Source organism: Centropristis striata, chromosome 11 (assembly GCF_030273125.1).
Source record: "Centropristis striata isolate RG_2023a ecotype Rhode Island chromosome 11, C.striata_1.0, whole genome shotgun sequence".
NCBI classification, from domain to species: domain Eukaryota; kingdom Metazoa; phylum Chordata; class Actinopteri; order Perciformes; family Serranidae; genus Centropristis; species Centropristis striata.
The window spans coordinates 3,562,784-3,584,572 of record NC_081527.1 but is presented as its reverse complement, the minus strand read 5'-3'; the positions used below and the strand labels follow the sequence as shown (position 1 = coordinate 3,584,572).

Below are 21,789 nucleotides of genomic sequence, written 5' to 3'. Positions count from 1 at the left end.
ATGGAGCACGGATTTGAAACACAATAGAGAAGCATACCTTGCAGTATAACCGGTTGAATTGTAGCAACCCATATTCATAAAGAATGTAACATGGAATCACAACATACCATATCATTGTACATACTGTACATTATATATTTGTTAGCGGTCAGTGCAAAGCAAAATGAGTCACTGTTTGACCTCATGGGTACATTGAAGAGCTTCTGTTGAGGGGTTGCTGAGGAGGCTGCTGCTGCTGATATTGCTGTATTGATCTGATGTTGTAGACACTAAAAAGAGCATGGGAGAGATAGTAGCTGATTAAACAAGTGTTATGTGATCATGACAAGATGCAAAGATAACTAACATGTAAAATGGCTCACTGTGACTGACCTGCCGTACTGCTGATAGTTGGAGGAGACTACTTGCTGAGAGAGGCTGCAGCCAAGGCTGACTGCTTGAACTAAACAGAACAAGTTGCTCATTCAAAGCCATAATTCAAGCTGTGCATTAATTTAGGACATATGAAGATAATGTATTAGGTTGAATTTAGATCATCATTGCACACTGGCCTGTTGCTGAACTGTGGCTACTCTTCCTGGAGTCCTTGCTTTTCAGTTTTAATCAATCTGGAGGACACAAATTAATCAATTCTGACACCTCTTTATTTGAATTTCACAGCTTTATTTTTGTTTTCTAACCTCAGTAAAACCAAATGCAACCAATTGTTTTTACACAAACATGACTTCAACATGAAATGTTTCATCCTGTATTTATTAAACACGCAGAGTGACATTTCATACCTTTTCAAAAATTTTACTGTATAGCCACAAATGTTATCCATTCATAATCTGCCCTTTATTATTCCTAGTGCTACTAATGAAGTAAAAAATAATTAAATGATATAGAACTCACACATTCAAATATTTTTGTGCTTTTATTCAGTTTGACTATCGACTTTGCGCAAGACAGCAAGGTTCTAAAAGTTATATAATTTGTATGCATATTATATTTAATTTGTGTACAAATGTTATAAATAAACAAGTACTGATATGTTTAAATGAGAGGTTGAGAAAATCAAGACTCATATTCTTCTAATATTGTTGTGTTTATACTGTAATAGTCCAAAATTATGTGAATATGCATATTGCATAGTTTTAGTGAAATAACATAGTCTATGCCTCGTTGCCTCTAGAAACATAGAGGAAAACAGCTTGACAGTAAAATAACACATGATATCTCTCTAATGCACTTTGCCCATGACAAGAGAAACAGACAGAAACAACAACAACAAAAAGAGTGACGTACTTTTTCCCCACAGCACGCTGTGTGTGGTTCACTAGCGGCTATAACTTGTGAGAGGTGTGTGTGCAGATTTGTCCGACACAGAGGATGCTCATTGCTCACTTCACTTCGTCAGTCATCTTACAAGAATACACCGTGCACAAACGAATACCGCTGCAAAACTTACTCACCGGACCAGTTGTTGACACGAGACTCGCAGTGGCCTCTCCAGCAACTTAGCGATTAGCAGCAGGGCGCGTGCCTGGGCGCGTCAGGGCAGTGAGGGCACATTGTGGATCATGTGACCGGACAAGGTAGATCTAAATTATTACTATTTTGTTTCATTTATTATTATTTTGGGCCACACAGACGGACTTGTACGGACACACATACAAAAAAAAAAAAAAAACCCACACTGACAAAAGGGCACTTTGGGCATCAAGGAGCAAAGGTCAAGCACCCTCCGCCCCCCCCCAACATATTTTGATACTATTTGACTGATTGACTCAGATTTAAGTCTGGAAACAAGAACTGATAAATAGAGGTATTAACAGGTAAATAAAACAGGAAAATAGAAATTCAAATAGTGTTTTTGGAGTTCACAGAAAATGGAAGCAGTAACAATGAACTCAAGTCGTGACTATTTTCACAACAAAATGTCAACAGAGCCCAAACTACTTTAGTTTAATCCACTTGAGGCTGTTTTTTATTTCCTGTCTCCTGCTGTCTTTGGTCGCCTCAAAAAAATGACTTCAATGTCTAACTGTAACTCTAACTTTTAGGTGTGCTCTCTCTCAGATATCTGTTTGTTTGTTTGTTTGTTTGTTTCCTCAGCTCTATGACGGCTGTGGTCCAGTTGGAGAACCTGATAATGTAATAAATTCCCGATAATGTAATAACTTCCTGATAATGTAATAAAGTGCATTTACCAATAATGTAATACACTTTTTACCAATAATGTAATAAAGTATAACACCAAGCACCTTTAGATTTCAAGAAGCTGTTGAATGCATTCGGTTGTCATGGATACCTCATTTGTGAAAAACGGATGAACGGGTCAAAAGTGAATAAACATTCAACTTTGACCTGTTGGTGGCGCTAGAGCTCTTGAGCTAGAGTTGATACACAGTATCACCACTTGAACCCAAGTAATGGTGGTCTGCTGTTAAATTATTACAATATTGGGGAATTATTACATTATCAGGACTTGTGAAATGAAGGCTAACCTGATAATGTAATAACCTCCATTAATGTTATACTTTATTACATTATGGGGTTCTACATCCAGTCGCTGCAGGTGAAGACTCCACCTAGCAGAGCCTCGATCCAGAACCAGAGACCAGAACCAGATCTACTCCACTCACACACACATGAGCCTCAAGAGTCCAGCTTGTACTCACCAAGAAATGGAGCGATGTCTGCGAGCTAGTTCAGGCAGGCACCTGGAGCTGTGCTGCCATACTCAGGGCATGCTCCACTCCTCATACTTCCTCCACCTAAACACTCCCTCTATCCAGTCTGGAGCTCTATTTAAGATGAGAGTAATCCTCAGCTCTCCTCTGCTGCTGATGCTGCTGCTGCATCTGTACTGCTGCTTGCTTTCTCAGCCCAACCACCACCCAGCACCACCTGTAGGCTCCCACGGGGGATTTACTCCATCACTCCTCAACACCTCATGTAACTGATGAGGAGTGATGAGGTCGGAGCCTAGACGCCAAATCTAATCTATGTTCATTGTCCAATGAACACATTATGCATCACGTGAGTTGTCTGACTGAAATGTACTTATTTTAGTCAAATCATGATCTTTTCCAAACCTTAAATGTGACCTAAACAACATCTGACAACATTAATACAGCAGCATACAACCATTTGCTGTGCAAAGATATAAAGATAGCCTGAAGACAAAGCTCTGGGTTTACCATCCATCTATGTTCCAGCCCTCACCTCTGCTCATGAGCTTTGTACGTGACAGAAAGAATGAGATCACAGATACAAGCGGCTGAGATGAGTTTCACAATCGGAATCAGAATCATTTTTGTTGCCAAGTAGATTTTGGCATAGAAGGAATTTCCTGTGATGTATTGGTGCATAAGAACAAACAAAGAAAGTACTAAAATATAGATATACATTAAGGCAAGTACTTCAGCAACTTAACCAGAAAGTATGAAGAATAGAAAAGTCAACAAACTAAAAATATGTTTTTAAAAATGAATTATAAACAGTAATATGTGCCATTATGGAATTATTTAGATGAGGGAAGGAGCTGTGTAAATAGGAGCGTGCAAGTATACAGAATTCATGTCTCCAATGTGTGATATCAGGCCAGGTGGCTGTCCACGTTAATGTAACATATAGAGGGTGCAGGGGGAGAGTCAGTGGGGGTCTCTGGCCTTGTTGATGAGGGAAGAAACTGTTGTTATGGCGGGAGGTTTTGGTCCTCCAACAGTCTGTGTCCAGGGTGGGAGGGCTCGGCTACAGTCTTGCCTGCAGACGTACAGGTCCTGCAGGGACGGCAGATTGCAGCGATCACCTTCTCTGCAGAGGGAACGATACGCTGCAGTCTGCCCTCGTCCCTGGCAGTGGCAGCAGTGTACCAGATGGTGATGGAGGAGGTGAGGAGGGACTCCATCATGGCAGCGTAGAAGTGCTCCATCATCGTCTTTGGCAGGTTGAATTTCTTCAACTGCTGCAGGAAGAACATCCTCTGTTGTGCTTTCTTGATGAGCTCCCACTTCAGGTCCTGGTGATGATGGAGCCCAGGAAGCAGAATGACTCCACAGTGGTGACTGGGGAGTCCCACAGGGTGATGGGGGCAGGTGAGGCTGGGCTCTTCCTGAAGTCCACCATCATCTCCACTGTCCTTAGAGCAGTAGTTCTCAACCTTTTTGAGTCGCAACCCCCAATTTAACATGCATGTTGTCTGCGGCCCCCGCTCACTGAACACAATCTCACACGCACAGTTCAGATCACCGAAAAAAAGACACAAAATGGCCAAAAAAAGGAAAGAAAATGACCAAAAAGACACAAAATTACCAAAAAAGACACAAAATTACCAAAAAAAAAAACAAAATCACCCAAAAAAAGACACAAAATGACAAAAAAGACACAAAATGACCAAAGAAAGGAAACAGACTAAAACACATTAACACTTTAACACAGTGGAGACAGAGCTGACTTCCAAAATGATGTGGAGACCCCCAGAAATCATCTCGCGACCCCAATTGGGGTCCCGACCCCAAGGTTGAGAATAGCTGCCTTAGAGCACGGAGCTCCAAGTTGTTCTCACTGCACCAGGTCACCAGATGGTGGATCTCCCACCTGTAGGCCCACTCATCCCCACCACAGATGAGTCCAATGAGGGTGGTGTCGTCTGCCAACTTCAGGAGCTTGATGGATGGTGAGTGGAGGTGCAGCTGTTGGTGTACAGGGAGAAGAGCAGAGGAGAAAGAACGCAGCCTTGAGGGGATCCAGTGCTGATGGTCCAGGAATCACAGACAAGTTTCCCCAGACTCACATGCCTCCTGTCAGACAGGAAGTCTGTCATCCACCTGCAGGTGGAGTCAGGAGTCAGCTGTGTGTGTGTGTGTGTGTGTGTGTGTGTGTGTTTATGGGGGGTTAAGTGTTGCATCTCTGTTTTTATATTCTGTACAGCACTTTGTGTTGCATTCATTGTATGAAAAGTGCTTTATAAATAAAGTTTGATTTGATTTGATTTGACACAACCCCCTCTGATGTTTACAGAGCCATGCCATTTGAGAATGAATGTTTGTCTTGCTTGCACAGAAACCAGGCCATTACTAACTAACACATTCATTTAGGGTCGACTACAATAACTCACATACAGTTTACTTGAAACTGACCTTTTAACAGAAACACAGAATCAAAGTTAGCATGGTCATTTAGTTCTCCCGAGACAGAAGACTGTCCGCCATTTTGATTTTACCTGCAGCTTTGTCTGCGCAAACCTAACAACACACACACACACACACACATACACATACACACACATAAACATCACATGCTCTCAATTTCACACTGTAAATAATCTGTTAGATTAGATTTTGTGTAAACCTGACAGAAATAAACAGGTAAAGTGTTAATACATTTTACTGAACAAGAGTAGTGGAATAACTGGATTTATATTAGTTATGATTAACATGGGGTGGACAAAATAACAGAAACCCCAGTTACTGAAAGACACTTTGTGAAAGAGGATGATTTAAGAGAATATATAACAGAGGTACAGAGTGAAGAAATCAGTGTTATGGAGAATATTTTAACAGATTATTTTAATAATTCATTGATATGGAGGATGACCTTTTTTTTCTTTGCCTGACTTTTTAATGTAATAGTATATGAAGTTTTAGCTGGAGGCTTTAAATAAGCCCATGTGGGTTTTCTGCCTCTCCCTGCACTTTACACTATATGTTATCTTTGTCATTTTGTGTAATTGTAACTGTGCAGATAAATCAACCTAAACCTAATGTCTCCTCCTGTGCAGTCCCCTTTAGAGGTGAAGAAAGAGAATGAGGAAGTTGGAGTCTAGTTTTTATAACGGCTCCTTTGTTGTCAGAGTTTCTTCCTGATAAATGACGTTGTCACACAGCGGTTAGGCTCATAAACGCCAGGCATCATGTGGAGGAGACTTTCCTGGCTGTGTCCTTCCAGGAAAAAAAGGGACCCCAGATGCCATTTTGAGAGGCTCATGAGAAATGCTGCTTTATTTTCATTCACGTCAGTTCAAATCCACAAATGAACCAAAGTCCACATGTGGCATGATCCCAACAACTGGGACTCTATACACAGGAGAGATGAGAGCAAGATAAATGTTTCTGGAACTGATGGCTGCAAAACTGTCTGGCATGGTAAAGGTGAGGAGTCCAAAGAAAATGCATGGAGCCTCTAGTGAGAGATGGTGTTGGCAGTGTCATTATGTGGGGCTGCATGAGTGCTGCTGGTGCATTTCATTGATGCTATCATGAGTTCACAGAGGTCCTGTTCTATAGTGAAAGAGAAGATGCTACCATCACTCAGTCACCTTGGTTGTCGTGCACTTTTCCAACATGACAATGATCCAAACATACATCTAAGGCCACTGTTGCATTTCTGAAGAAGAGCAAGGTGAAAGTGATTCAGAGCCAATTATATCTCCTGATCTGACACCTACGGGGAATTCTGAAGAGACAAGTGAAGCATCACTCTCCATCCAGCATGCAGCCTCTAAAAGAGCTCCTTCTTGAAGAATGGAAGAAGATAGATGTTGCAATATGTACTTGTTCATTCTGTGCCTGGAAGACTTGGTACTGTCCTTAAAAATCATGGAGGCCACACAAAACACTAGATGTAGTAGTTTTTGTTGTGGGGTGTTTTCATTTCTTCATCAACTGATTTGAGTAAAACTGAAGATTTGGTAATCTAATTTATAGTTTATATATATAGAGCATACAAAGATAAATTTCTTGGTTTGATATTCTTGGTTTCTGACTAAATCTGCTGTAAACCACATATAAACCATGAGAGAGCAAAGTTGGCAAAGTTGATTGCAGTTTTGGGGAAAACACGACATATTCTGCATCAAACATGATGATTCACTCTGTACTGCTCACTGTTCTACTGGATGTAATTTACTGTGTGGAGGTTTGGGGTCACGCCTTCAAAAGCTCCCTACAGCCATGATGCATACTACAAAAAAGACCCATAAGGAGAATTAACAATGGATATGGAGAACACACTAACTCACTGTTTATAAAAATCATCATCATCATCATCATCATCATCATCATGTGGGTACCTGCACTTCCTGTGACTAACCACAGGGTGGCGCTCTCTGTCTGTGATAAAGTTCAGTTTGTATCACACAGCCATGTTGTTAGAGCTTATTTATGGCTGTGACTCCTTTCTAACACCATAAAGAGACATGTGATGTCACACATGTGATGCAATATGTTTTCACGTTGAAAATGATCCAACTGTTCAGAATTATACCCTACGTAATAGAAGAAAAATCTGTGGAAATAATATGAAATGTATCATGACTGTTCCCTCAACGTCTTAAAGGAACAGACTGACATTTGTCTCACAGTGTTATTCCATTTAAAGGGAAACTGACAAAGAATGTTCACAAAGTATTTCATCATAAAATAAGCTGCTGTTTGACTTATTTTCATTTAATTGATCAAATTATTCAAATAAACTCAAACAATAGAATAAAATAAAATAGTGAATAGATAAAATAGGTGAATGACAAAATGGATACTAATAATGAAAATAAATAAATAAATTGAAAATAATAATTACAAAAAAAGTAATAGTAATGATAAAAAATAACAACAGTAATAATAACAATGAAATAATTATAATAACAATAATTATCATTAACATTATAAAATCTGATTAAAAACAAGCCAAATATAACAGAAATGAAATACATTTAAAGGGAAAACTGGCAAAAAAAAATTAAGTATTTAATCATAAAATAAACTGCTATTTGACTTATTTTCATTTTAATGATCAAATTATATAGATGAGCTCAAACAATGGAATGTAATAAATAGTTAAATAGATTGATATTTTGATCAACAAATGGATATTAATGAAGGAAATAAAAAAATGGAAAATAGTTATTCAAAAAATATAAATAATGATTATAAATAACAAAAATAAAAATAATAAAAATAATCCAAATTCTAATAACAATTATAGTATTATTATTATTATCATCATTATTATTATTATTATAAATAAAATCTATTTAAAAACTATACGAAAAAAATGACAAATATGTATATGTATATATAACATTAAAAGACAATGAATAAATAAATAAATAATTTAAAAAACTAGATTATTAAAAGGCCACGAGCAGAAGACCTGAGGGTTCTACAGGGTTCATACGCTAAAAGCAACTCTGAGAAATAAATAGGACATAAAACATGAAGAGCTTTATAAACAATCAAAAGGACTTTAAAATCAATTGTGAAGCAAACAGGCAGCTAATGCAGAGACTTTAAAACAGCTGAAGACTCTGTTTAATATTAGTGTGAAGACACAGGAAAGTGAGGTGCTTTGAAGCAGCCTTATCTCTCCACCACAGGGGCTGATGGGAGGTCTGAGGACCTGTTAGAAACCACGTGGCCCTCGTCTGATCTCGCAGCTCCTCCTTGTTTGGCCTCAGCTGCATCAGAGCGCCACTTCTCCCCAGGTTCACCAGAGGAAACACCGCTGCACAAAATGCTTTTCCTCCCAGCTGCTGCTCTGTGCTGTCTGTGCTCAGGTGAGTGTTTCCAGCCAATCAGGAGCCAACAAACTCCACCTTTAACAAACACTGTCACACTCACCTTCATCTACCTGTCTGTCTCCACACAGCGCTGGCTGCCATGGCAACACAGCTGCTTCAGGAGGATTTAACATGGAGGAGAGTTGGTGAAAGAGTCTCCTTCAGCTGTCGAGGCACTCAACAGTGTAATACCTATGTATTCTGGTACCAGAAGAGAGACACAGAAACATTCACAATGATTCTCGATATTAACAGGAATGATGGTGAAATAGATAAAAGTTACAATCATCCTCAGAAAGATGATTTCTCAGCTGTGAATAAACAGAACGGCTGGGAGTTGCAGATCCAGAGCGTTAAACTAAATCATTCAGCCACCTACTACTGCTCCTGTTATAAGGATGTTCCCCACAGTGATAAAATATCCCTGCAGCCTGTACAAAAACCTCCAGATGAACAGATGTCAAACAGTGTCTGTGACAGGAAGAGAGCAGTAAACCACAGCCCAGGTTCACATATTTCACCTCCATCTCAGCCAGAGTCACAAACACACTGAACTGAGGGATTTATTTTCTTTACTGCTGTCAGGATTTATTTGATATGATATTTATTCATATTTTTATCAGATATTCCAGCAGGTTTATTGTTGTTCCACACAGTGAGGACAAACTAGCAACACAGAGACACAAAGATAAAAGAAGTGAAAGAGAAAAGAGTCAAATGAGTAAAAAACATAAAGAAGTCTTGTTTGAAAAGCAGTTTGTCATTAAAAACATGATGAAACAAAAACAAGCTTCAGCATTTTGATAAAGATTAAAATCCTCTGCTTTGACCTGCTGCAGGAATAAAGTCCGTTCCTCCTCACAATGCTGACCTGCTTACTGTGGCTCCTTCACAATAAAAGCTTTCTTCCATCACATGTTGGAACAGATTTGAGCAGATCATTTCACTTCAGTAAATGATACAAGTGAATTGTAGGATTTGTGACAGTTCCCCCTCAACAGAGATTTGGTAAATGTATTTGGATTGAATGAAGGTTTTTCTCTGTGAGCAGTGGGACCTTTGGCTCCGTCTTTACATCCAAACAAAACTTTGATCCAGAACAAGAGAACTGTTGGCCTGATTTCTATCACATCTACAGTGGATGTTTATGGTCCCCAGAGGATGAATCCTCATATTTATACAAGTTTTAAGATCTCATTTTAACTGCTAATCAACAGAGAAATGTCTCATCAGCGTATGTGACAGAATATTAATATACAAGATATTTGAAGGTTTGAAAACAAAGAATAATGATATTAATGTCAAAGCCTATATACATACATCCAAACACTGAGATCACTTTTAGATTTCAGTTGGCAACAAACCTTTTCAAGCAATAAGGTTCATTCTGGCTTTATATTTTTGACCTTCAGGTCAACAGAAATATTTGAGTGTTTACAATATTTGTCCTAAAGTGTAGTTTGAGTTGTTCACTGTTTGTTTGTGTGAACAGTAACTCTGGTCTCATGTGTTGACCTGATTTAAAAAGTAGGAGGATAATAATAATAATAATAATAATAATAATAATAATAATAATAATAATAATCATGGGCTCAGCACCCCTAACACTTGGAGTAAGAAATGTTGTTATTCTAAAATTTTTGTTCGTCTTTGACAAACTTAAATGATGTCCAAAACAAACTCTGTAGTTTGTGGTTTAAATGTTAAGGATGAAAATGAAAACACCCCCGCTTAGCAAATGGTATCATCCTCCTCTCAGCCGCTCCCTCTGCACCGCTCCGCTGGCCGACCGGCATCCAGCGACACACGCAGAGTGAGAATCCTTTAGTTGTCGTGTTGGGAATCAACTAAGTAAGTTGCTCCAGCTCTGTCTCATACTTCTTTCCTTTTACCTGGAGTTGTTCAGATTCAGATACCATATCAGAGAGTACTGGAGTCCAGGCACCGTTTTCCAGTTAGCTAGCCCGGTTAGCTTCGTTAGCGCCATTAGCGCAGCTACAGTCAAACTGGAGCGGTCCGTTTATTAAACAAAAGGAGCAGTGCCACAAATTAACTGTGTACCTGTGAAGTGCGTACTTGTGTCTCTGTTGTTAAAGTTTATCGTTACTTTAGAGACATAATTTGGCGTCACGCGCGTCTTTTTCTGGTCCGTCGTCATGGAAACATGACTCCCTGTCAGGGCATTTGGACCAGAGTGAAAACAAACGACATAATCACTGTATAATACCAGTATGTGTGAAAACACTCACTGTGGCTTTTTAAATGAATTGTTATTTATTCCTAGTTCATATTTGATATTTTTCAGTTGTGTCTTACTGTCAAAGTAGACAATAAAAATAGTTAAATGTTTTTCTTTGCTGTATTTATTCATGTTTTGCAGAGGATTTAACCTGAACCAGACTTTGCAACAATAATAATCACATTACATTCATGCAGACGTAGTACTACACACACACACACACACACACACACAGAAGGTCTATATATATAGGCTATTTATAACACAAAGGTATGAGATGTGTGAAAGATAACTCCTACACTGTAAAACCCGACAAGTTCATATAACTCAAAAAAATTGGTGAAACTGATTACATCGAAATTTTCTAGTTTCACTTACTCAACTTTGTGTGTTATATTGACATTTTCAATTAAGTAGCTTTAACTAAATTATTTTAAGTGGCACTAACTAAATTTTTTAAGTTACACAAACATTCTTGTTTAAGTACTTTTTACTTGGTATTTTGTTTTCACAGTAAGAATAGAATTAAGTATGGCTTCCTTAAATATTTTTATTACCTTTAACATAAAAAATGTAAATTGTCTGTAAGAAATTATTCACTTAATATGTACTTAACTGTTTTAAGTTAAATTATCAATGCACAAAAACTCCTATATTATTAAAAACATTACTTAATTTAAAAGCAAAACTGCAAGTTAGTTTACCTTGAAACATTTTATGTAATCAGTTTCAAAAAATGTTTTAAGTAGCTTTAACTAAAAAGCCCCAAATACATATGTTTTGAATAGAAAAAAATATATAACATTTGAAATGCCAGACCAAATTTATTGAGTAACCACAATTAAACAGTGTCGCAAATGGAAGAATACATTCCAAAAATAGTACAAGGGCCTTGCAAGAAGACTTGAGGACTCCTAATCACTTTGTTACATAAGGACTTATCAAAAACAGCTGCCAAACGGTAACATTAAAAATGCAAGCATTATTTAAAACACAGTCCAGAACCTCAAAACAATGTTTGTCCTATGACCTGTTTTTTTATGTGTTTTATATGGAAAAAAAACCCTTTTCATTTTCCATGCTCAACTCTTAATATTTTGCTGAACCCTAATTACTTCAATACTTTAAACACTTCCATAAACGTTATCCAACTTTGGCATCCAAAATGTATCCATTACATCTTCCAAAACTTAAAAAACTGCCTTTAAAAAAAAACAAAAAACAATCACTTTGTGACAATATGAATGAAATCCTCTGTCACACATTACACATTATTCAGACACTTTTAGACATTTCTATAAAACTTTGTGTACAAATGTTACAACCTAAATGTACATAGTACATTCAATAACACAACTAAAACCGGGCCTGAGCAATGTTGTGAACTTTGTTTACATATTAGGATCCCTCCACAATCAGCGAGTCATTTTTAAGGGTCAGCACCCGAGGCCTCAACTTCCCATCATCCAGGCCCATAAGTACTTTCTGGATGAAGTCAAACGTGTTTGACATGCCGTTTGGGTAACTTAGATGCAAGGCATAAAAAAGTGCAAAAAGTGTGACAAATGCCTCAGCCATTTTGGAAAATTCCATAACTATGTTACCCTCAAGTACAATTGCAGTCTTCTCTGGGCAGAAGAATGTTGCATCTGTTGAATCTGCACTGATCAACAGGATCCCTACTGGTAGATCTTCAGTGATTGGTTCATCAGACTTCGCCATCTGAAGACAACAACAGAGAACTGTTATGTGAGATAACCTGAGCTATCTCCCAAAGCTGTTTGCAGGCAATTCATCAGTAATGAAGACAGAAAACAGTCAGATAGAACCATCCAAAACAATCATCACAATACATAAATGCAAATGGTTTCTCAGATCAGTCGCAGGTCACAGTCAATATAAAATGTGGAACAGATTTATATAAAATTATTTATGTAAAATGTAGAACAGAATGTTTTGTCTCCCAGCCTGAAATTTGTTCATTTTACCATGTTATAAACAAAAAATTTGATCTTCAATTGACTAAATATTTTCCATTGTCATTGTTGCAAGAAAAAAATAGTAATAAATAGAGATTCTAATTTTTTAAAAATAGAATGAAAAATTCAGACTTACACATTTATTTTTATTTTTTAAGCTAAAGAGCTGCATTTCAAAGGCATCCAAAGGAATAAATCATGCTCAGCACTTGAAATGAATTAAATATAGTTGGAATTTACTCAGCACTTCCCACAATATTAAAGATGCTATATGTTGTATATGCCTTTTTTTATGATTTGCATCCATTGTATACCTTACATTATCTATACTACTTATGGAATTACTTATTGCCTGCAACAAGAACCTGAATGCAATCTGGTCAGCAGAAGAGAAGAAACATTTGCTGAAAAAATTCTCACAGACAAGGTCCATATCTAGTGATATAGGTTGAAACATAAGCAAATATATGTCTTTTTTTATTTCATTTTTTAATTATTTTTTTTCTTCCTGCATTGCAGCAACTTAAACAATGTAACAAAATAAAAATAAATACCAGTAATTGTATTGTATTGTTGCAGAGCAAATGCTTAATTGTACTTACATCCCAAAACTTCAGAAATGTAGAGTCATCTTCATGAAGATAAGCTGGGAGGGCACGAAGGACAGCAGCCCGTTTGATGTGAACATCAACTTGTTCCTTGCGTGTAAGAACAAAACAGAATAACAGTAACTAAACAGATATGAATTATTATATATCTACACAAACACATACACCGACATAGTACAACTTTTAAGCACCAACAATCTTAAGCAATTGACCTGGTGGTCATAAGCATCAAAGAGCTGACCCAGAGTGTCAGCTACTTTCCCTGTGCGTGCAGCTCTCTTTCTGAACAAGCTCTGAAGACGGGGGGCATGTCGGTCCAACTCAGCATAGAACTGGTTCTTCAGGTTGATGTTTGCAATCCTGTGAAACTCGGCACAGACCTGTACAAAGTACATGAATGTTTAAGTCAGATTGTAATGTATATGTGGCCCTGTAAGGAGATATAAACAGCAACAAAGCATTCCTGAATACTGCCCAGTACTGCCAAACATTGACCTTGAACTGTTTCAAGTTTGGGGGAAAACATCCATACCACTACACTACCAAATCACACTCAATGGTATTCACTGCAAACCTGAATGGATATTTTCAGCTTATCACTGACAACGTCAGTCTGAAGAATGAAATTGAATACATGTGCCTAGATAGATTTACTTAAAAAAATATTGTTTACCTGTGACTCTATTTTAAGAGCAGGCCAGCGTTCCAGGATCTCTCCAACAGGTAGGTCATCATTTATGACCTCTTTGCGCCGTAGGCCAAGCCATGGTAAAATTAAACAATATTCTCATCAATTGAAAACACTTGTGAAACAGGTTTTAAATTAATTTGATTGTGGTGCATTAATTTACATTTCAGCAACTATGCAAAACAAATATCGAAAAAAGCTTAATGTTTGCCAATAACATACCAGGTTGAAGACTCTGTATGTCGGCCTGTTGCTTCAGCCTTCAGAGAAAAAAGAATGACATTTTAAGCAAGATAATACACTTTCAACAAAAGCATTATCTACAATATCTTTGAAGTATTACATTGATTAATGTATTAACCTCACAGACAGTGTGAAATGTCTTAATCCCAAACTTATTAAAACAGGTTTATGAACATATTTCACTTTACTCAGACTTAAGTTCTGGCTAATCTATAGATATTGTGACAAATGGAAAATTTAAAAAGTTCTTATATCTCTAAACCAAGACATAAAAGGGTATTGCTACACTCTCAGGTTAAGAAGAGAGATATTATCTATTTTTTATTTATTATTATTTGTTTTCAATAAAATCTTATTTCTGTTTGACAGTCGGAATGACCTTAACCATGCAAAGACTGGGAACACTTGACCGCTGGACTGCGATTATTTTTCCACACTGATTACAAGCCAGTTTACGTGCGTTACAAAAAAACAGGAATGGTCCGGTAAAACGTGAAATTGAAACTGCTGTGACCTTAACTTTAAAGTTAAACCCTCCATACAAAACATTAACATTCAGTAACCGTTAAGCCGAGACATGCCCGGACATGCATGCCGATGAAACATGCAGTTCCAGTCGACATTGTGTGGTAAAATCAACTTTATGAAGTTTACCAGACAACTTTCTACACAAGACAAAATTTCCACTTTGACATAAAAATCCCACAAGTCCACTTTCTAATCCCTCTTTACATGTAAATTAGCTAACAGTTAAGTGAGGCATTTACAAATTAAGCTAGCCAAATCACATTTAACGGACAGATACAAATAACTGCAGACAGCCCGAATGCACACCGTTAAAATATGGCGCTTAAACAACTCTTAACTTAACAAATTAGTGCTCCCAAAGCGAATATGAAAATAACGGAGGTCAGGGCGGTGAGGGCGGTCAGCACGGCGTTCACTGTTAGCGATTCCTGCTGAGAAAGTTGCTTCGTTCTCGGCTTTTCTTGACGACGCGAGTAGCGGTAATGGCGGACTTTCCGACAGGCTTGGAGAAGAAGGACGCGCGCACGTGACGTGACGTGACGTCATCAAGTTTACTGTCAAACTATTTGAGTACAGTGACTAAAATAAATGAAAGCAGTCGAGTACTGTTATCTTAAAATTACAAATTTGTACTAATGATTCAGAAAATATGTGGTGTATTAACTTTTTTAATTTTTTGAGTTAGCACAGATTATTTAATTTAACAAGCTTTTACTGTCCGGTCTCTCTCTCTGTATGTGTGTGTGTGTGTGTGTGTGTGTGTGTGTGTGTGTGTGTGTGTGGTCTGCCAGTGACCAATGGACATACGACAGTTCTTTAAAAGAAAAAAGACAGATTCAGGTGAGAGACTAGGGACAGTCCAGAATGATCTCTGTCTTGATTTTTCTTCTTCTGAAGAGTGTTAAGCTAAAGTAACAGATAATATAAACCAGCTATCTGTATGTTGTATCAAATTACTTATGTAGGAAATGGTCTGCTACAATATATTTGTGTATGATTGTCAGTGCCAAGGGAAAGAGAGAAAGATAGAGAAGGAGAAAGGGAAAGGGAGAGCACGCAGGAAGAACCAGGTGAGAAAACAACAACAATAAATTGATATATAGTGAATGGTGGCGAGCAAAACAGTAACAACTCATACTCCTATTCTAATTTATTGGCATTACTGTAGGTGGCCTATATTTTGCATTTTGTTGTCCAAGTAGCTGTTACTTTGTTCAGTGACAATAAAGTTCAATCTAATCTAATCTAAAAAAAAAGTCTGTTGTGCTGTTACAGTCAGGAGAGTCAGTGTGGATGTTAAAGTCTCCTAGGAGGAGGACAGATGGGGAGACTGAAGACAGTTGTGTGAAGAATTCTAAAAATCTGACAGAAAGGTTGGGTTGGGTTTGGGTGGACGGCAGATAATAGCAATGATGAGGTTTTGGACCGGGGAGTTTAAATGCCAGATGTTCAAAAGATGGTGCAGCAATGATGGAGAGTGGCCGAGGGTTGAGGTCTTGGTGGTGTTTTCCTCCTCCTCGGCCCTTAGAGCGAGGGATGTCCATGTATGAATATCCAGCAGGGAAGGTTTGGTTTAGTGTGAAATATTCCATGGGTTTTTGCCAGGTTTCAGTCAGACAGAGGAAGTCTAGTTGTTTGTTACTGATGAGTTCATTTAAGATGAGGCTTTTATTGTTGAGGGATCTTGTGTTGAACAGGACTTTTTTCAGAGGCTTTTGTTTTGAAGTTTGCATGGAGGAAGTGGGTACTGGGCGAAGGTTGAAGGCATTCACGTGGTGGTTCTCCTGATGACGTGGTGAGTTGTTGTGGTGACAGAATGAGGAAGTGCAGCAGCTGTAGTCGGTCCAGAGAGATGGGACGGGAGCCTCTATGGGTGTAGTGACGGCGTCCTAGAAGTCCAAAGTGTTTTATTGCGGTGATAAGTTGGTAACTCTGGTCTCATGTGTTGACCTGATTTAAAAAGTAGGAGGATCACAACTCTTTCTCCTTCAAATCAAAACAAGACTACAGAGCAACACACACTGGCTGTGTGGCCCAGCGTCCTGTCATTGGACGCACACACGTCATAAATCAAAGTAATGGACAATTTAAAGACGTGAGCTGATGATGGCGTTTGATAAAAACTGACCAAAGTCAGTAGGGTTCATCCTCTGAGGAACATGAACGTCTGAACCAACGATCCACGGAGACACTCTGCTAATGTGTCTAAAAAGGACATAAAAGAAGAGACAGTCATGTTAATATGAACATTAGAGAAACACATCATGGAGCTGAAATATGATACTGCTTCATAATGTGGACTGGTTCACCTCAGCTGACACATTCAGCAGCAGACAGGTTTTTGTACCAGTCTTTCTCACTGTGCCAGGCGGATTGTACTGGATCTTTGGCTCTGGAACTAAACTGTTTGTAGGTAAGAATAAACTTTCTTTTTCCTTCAGCAGTTTTATTGAAAATGTGTTTCATGAGTTTCTGCTGCTTGTGACTTTTTTCATCATTACTAGAGAATTCTTGCAGCCATGCAGCTATTGTTACATAAAAAAAGCTTCATAATTCCTGAAAAGATGTTTAAATCTCACGGCACAACTCAAGTTATTCTTTATTTCTGCAGGAGATGAAACTGATTCATATAGAAAAAGTTTAATATTGGAAATGTTACAAATATACAGTATTTGATCCTCTCAGTAATTCAGCAGCGCCTCTTGTTTTTATTAAACAACACACTATAACTATCACTACAATTGTGTTTTATATGATGATAAACATGTCCTAAAGATATATTTATCATACTGAATATGATATGTCAATTAAATAGAACATATGGAGACTAATGAGTCATTTCTATATGTGATACAGGATGATATCTAAAGGCACACACTTTTCTGTTTGTGTCAGAACACAAAATAATTATAAATTATACATGATGCTTGACATAAACAAAGTAAAAACCTTTAGGGAAGTATAGATCAATATTATGTGTTGTTTTACTTTTTATATATTATTATTATTATTTATTATTATTATTTATTTTGATGTGTTTATTTAGCATATACTAATTAAAGTATACAGCGGAAAACGTGTAAATAATTTTAACACAAATTTAGTTGCTGTATTATATTTTATGAGCTCATGTTAAATTCTGTCATATGTTATTTAAATGGTCATTTAATTTTTTATTCAATTCAGTTTGGAAGATGCAGAAATGTAATTTTATTTGGGTATCAAAGTTTACGTTTTATAGTATAAAGTCCAATTAAAAAGTAATCTGATTACATATTTTTGTAATCCTGTGGATCAAGTTACTATAATGACAAAAACTGCTGTGAAATTTCTGTTCAGCAGCTGAATCCATTTCAGAGTAATCTGCCGCAACCTGCTGATGTTATTTTATATCATATGATATTAAAATATATTACATCATATTATTTTATAACATATAAAATATTATATTATATCAAAATATATTACGTCATATTATATATTTTATTTACTTTTAGATTATATTGTATTATTTGGCAGTTTTTATTCACATTTGACGGAATCAAACATTGGCGAAGGAAGTTAAAATTGCAAGAAAACAGTTTGTGCCAAATATAATAAAATATATAACAGATAGTAATGGTAAGAATTCATAGTTTAAAAATACAAAAATATTGAGATCATTAAAACGACAATTGCATTTGACGAAACATGTAAGTTATTATCATATGTGTAGAAAATTATGAAGAAAAACTGGTTTACACTTTCACAATAATATAATATTTGATTTCATCCTAAAGGACCAAGACCGTCTTTTTATTATATTATATTATATTATATTTTTTGATATTACATTATTTTTTATTATTTTATTATAATATGTTTTTTATATTAAAATATATTTTAAACCTGACACTGACAAATTTGGACATTTTCTAAAATGAAAATAAAACAGAATGAGATCATTTTCAGATCCTTTCTGAAATATATTCAATTAAAAACTGGCCAGAGAAAATATATTTAATGTTCAAATGGATATACGGACAAAGTGATTTTGGAATTTGATAAAAATGCATTTTTAATTATGTTTTACACATCATGCAAACTTCATATTATAATATATCATGATATTGTAATATTATATTTACTTTATTTATTTTATTAAATGGAGATTTTTATTCACATTTGACAGAATCAAACATTTTTGCTGGAAGTTAAAATTGCATTGAAAAAAGTCATAAAATGATTTATGTCTTGATTTGTTCCTATATAAATTGTAAAAGGTTTATTGTGGTAAATATGTGGTTAATATCCCAGACGAGCCCCCATTTAGTCATAACCCGACTCCTGGGCCATGACAAAAATGGGAATGGACACAAAGAATGATGATAAATTAAAGGAGATTTATTGTGATAAAGTAAAGAAATCAGTCCAAATGTGGAGTGTGTCAGTCAATAACATCAGTAATGTCAATGTGAGTGAATGAACACAGAGTTAAAGCAAAGCCGCCATCCTGTGGCTCCTTCAAGGACACTAACAAAAAGCAGTAACTGGGAGCCTCGCCTCTCAATAACTAGACACTGGACTGGAGCGTCAACATTCAATATATTGTGTTCCCTAACATGAAAATAATAACATGTGCTTTATTTAAAATGTGTGATATATAAAAAGACATTTCCATTGTATGAAGGTACAAGTCATCGTGATATGAAATGAATTTCTACAGGTAAGAAAAATGAATGATAAATAATGTGAAATGAAAGATGTGATCTTGTGTCCCCATATAATCCATGCTGACATTAGATGCTGAGTGTGTTTCATATGAAGGTGAATACAGTATATGTAGTGAACTTTGTGCTGTATTGATGAGTAGTTTAGTGATCAGAGTCCATGTAGTTTCCAGGATCACACTGAATGCAGTGCAGTGCTGTAAGCTGCTGTTGACTGTGTCAATGTGTGTCTGTGCTGCTTGTTGCTGCTGTCAAACTTCAGGTGAGCAGGTAGTGAAGCCCGTGGTGAGCGTGTACCCAGCAGCACCCAGAGCCCACCTGGAGGGGAAGAGCTCCCTGCTGTGTCTGGCCTCAGCCATGTTTCCTCCTCTGGTCCGCTTCTCCTGGAAAAGACGAAAGGAGAACGGTCCTCTGGAGGAGCTGCCCCCTGCTGAGGGAGAGCAGCTGGAGCTCAGAGAGTCGGGACGCACCGCCGCCATCTTGCTGCTCCGTCAGCAAGAGAGCAGCACGTATAAATACCACTGCTACGTCCAGCACGAGGGGGGCCAAGTGGAGGCCCCAACAGAACAAGGTAATGAAGGCTCGCTGACTGTGTTCAGTAGTGATTCAGCTTCATGTGGAGACGCTGTCAAAGAGAGCAGAGGAGCAGAGGACTGACATTTCTCACTGCAACTCCAAACATTTTACTCCTTTTCTGTTTCAGAGGTTCCAGCTCCAGCAGCCGTCTTTCCTCCAGAGAGAGAGCCAGCAGACCTGCTAGCTCTGCAGCAAGCTGACTGTAAGATCACCTGCTGCCTCTCCTTCAATCACAATCTTTCCTTTTTCACTTTGCTTTTCAATGGCAACATTTAAAGTCTCTGTCCTGGCTCCGTATAGCTCAAAAGCTGGCTGGGGCCCTGACTTGTTGTCTTCAATAAGGACCTTTGAGCTTTCATTCAAAGTGTAGCCGACCCCTGTCTTCATGTAAAGCTGCTTGTCCCGTCTGGAAAAGTCCAAGTTATACTGATGAAAATCTGATGATGTTCTGATGACATTTACACACTGTGTGACTCTGTGTGTGTGTGTGTGTGTGTGTGTGTGTCAGGGTCCTTCCAGTCTCAGTGCAGGGTGAAGCTGCTCTGCCTGCTGTACACAGTGCTGATAGTGAAGAGTCTGGTGTTCTGCTGTGGAATCGTTTTGCTGATGATCATCAGAAACAAGGGACCGTCCACCAACTGCACACATGCTGACTGACTGTTTTCTGCCTTTTCTCACCATCAAATCTCATCAATTCATCTCATTCATCACGTTGATCAGTATTCACAAATATCAATGATGACGTGTTGTGGTTGTTCTGTTAAAGGAAGATACAGTCATCCTGAAAATATAAATACATATATACACGTATATATCTGCAGTTACTAAGTGTACATTTTGTCTGGTGTTATTTTTATATTTTTGTTTATTTCCACTTTGAATTGCGACCTGTATAATAATAGAGATTTATTCTCAATCATTAGCTTCTTGTAGACATGTTATTGTTTCGTATTTTCTGTTTCTTTCATTCATTTTAATCAAGTTTGTCAAATTCTTTGAGTGAAACATTCTCAATAAAGTGAAAAATCACAGTCCGTCTGTTTTTTGAAACCTCCTTGTTTTGATGTATTTCAGTTTAACTTCAGAGCAAATAATCAGAAACAGAATCTCTTGGATATATATAGTATTGCTCAAATTAGACAGTTAATTATCTAATTATGTCAGAGGTTCGTCGAGACAATAGTTAAGAGTTTATTCTCAGCAAGTCTTTAAAAAATGATTTACTACTGATGTCTGGAAAAAAAACTCAAGAACTTCACTGGAGACGGTCAGAGTTGAAGGCAACAGAGTTTATTCTCAAACAAGAGTTTAAACCAGACTTTACTCTGGTATCAACTAAAAGTTGAACATTTTGCATCAGTTTATATAACTATAATCTTCCCTCCTACTATCTGGGGAATTATTTTAAAAATTATCACTTTTACCCCTGTTACAAAGCTCTTTAATATTTTAAAAATAAATTTGTTTCCACTGTAGTTAAGTAAAGTAAAACATATCTATATATCTACATGTATATAGCTTTGCATAAGTAGTAGTAAAATAGCAAAATATAAAGACTTAAAAAAGTACTCAATAGTCAAGTTCAAAATTTCATATTACTTTTTTTATTAAATCTAAAAAAAACTACATGAAATAAATAAACATTTAAACATTCAATAAATACATAATTTAATTAAT

The 21,789-nt window shown here is 37.0% G+C and overlaps 1 protein-coding gene across 1 annotated transcript; it reads left to right on the top strand.

Moving 5' to 3' along the window:
- Positions 1–8,212: 8,212 nt before the first annotated feature.
- On the top strand, positions 8,213–20,769 carry LOC131980795 (immunoglobulin kappa light chain-like). Its single transcript, XM_059345097.1, has 6 exons — positions 8,213–8,539; positions 8,632–8,952; positions 17,196–17,240; positions 19,799–20,107; positions 20,240–20,314; positions 20,621–20,769. Exons 1-6 carry the CDS (start codon positions 8,497–8,499, stop codon positions 20,767–20,769), a joined length of 942 nt encoding a protein of 313 aa, XP_059201080.1. The 5' UTR covers positions 8,213–8,496.
- Positions 20,770–21,789: the final 1,020 nt, after the last annotated feature.

Coding starts and splice junctions, on each gene's coding strand:
- LOC131980795 (XM_059345097.1), top strand. CDS start 8,497: ATGCTTTTCCTCCCAGCTGCTGCTCTGTGCTGTCTGTGCTCAG. Junction 8,953..17,195: donor TTATAAGGATGTTCCCCACA/GTGATAAAATAT, acceptor TCACTGTGCCAG/GCGGATTGTACTGGATCTTT. Junction 20,108..20,239: donor GGAGGCCCCAACAGAACAAG/GTAATGAAGGCT, acceptor TTTCTGTTTCAG/AGGTTCCAGCTCCAGCAGCC.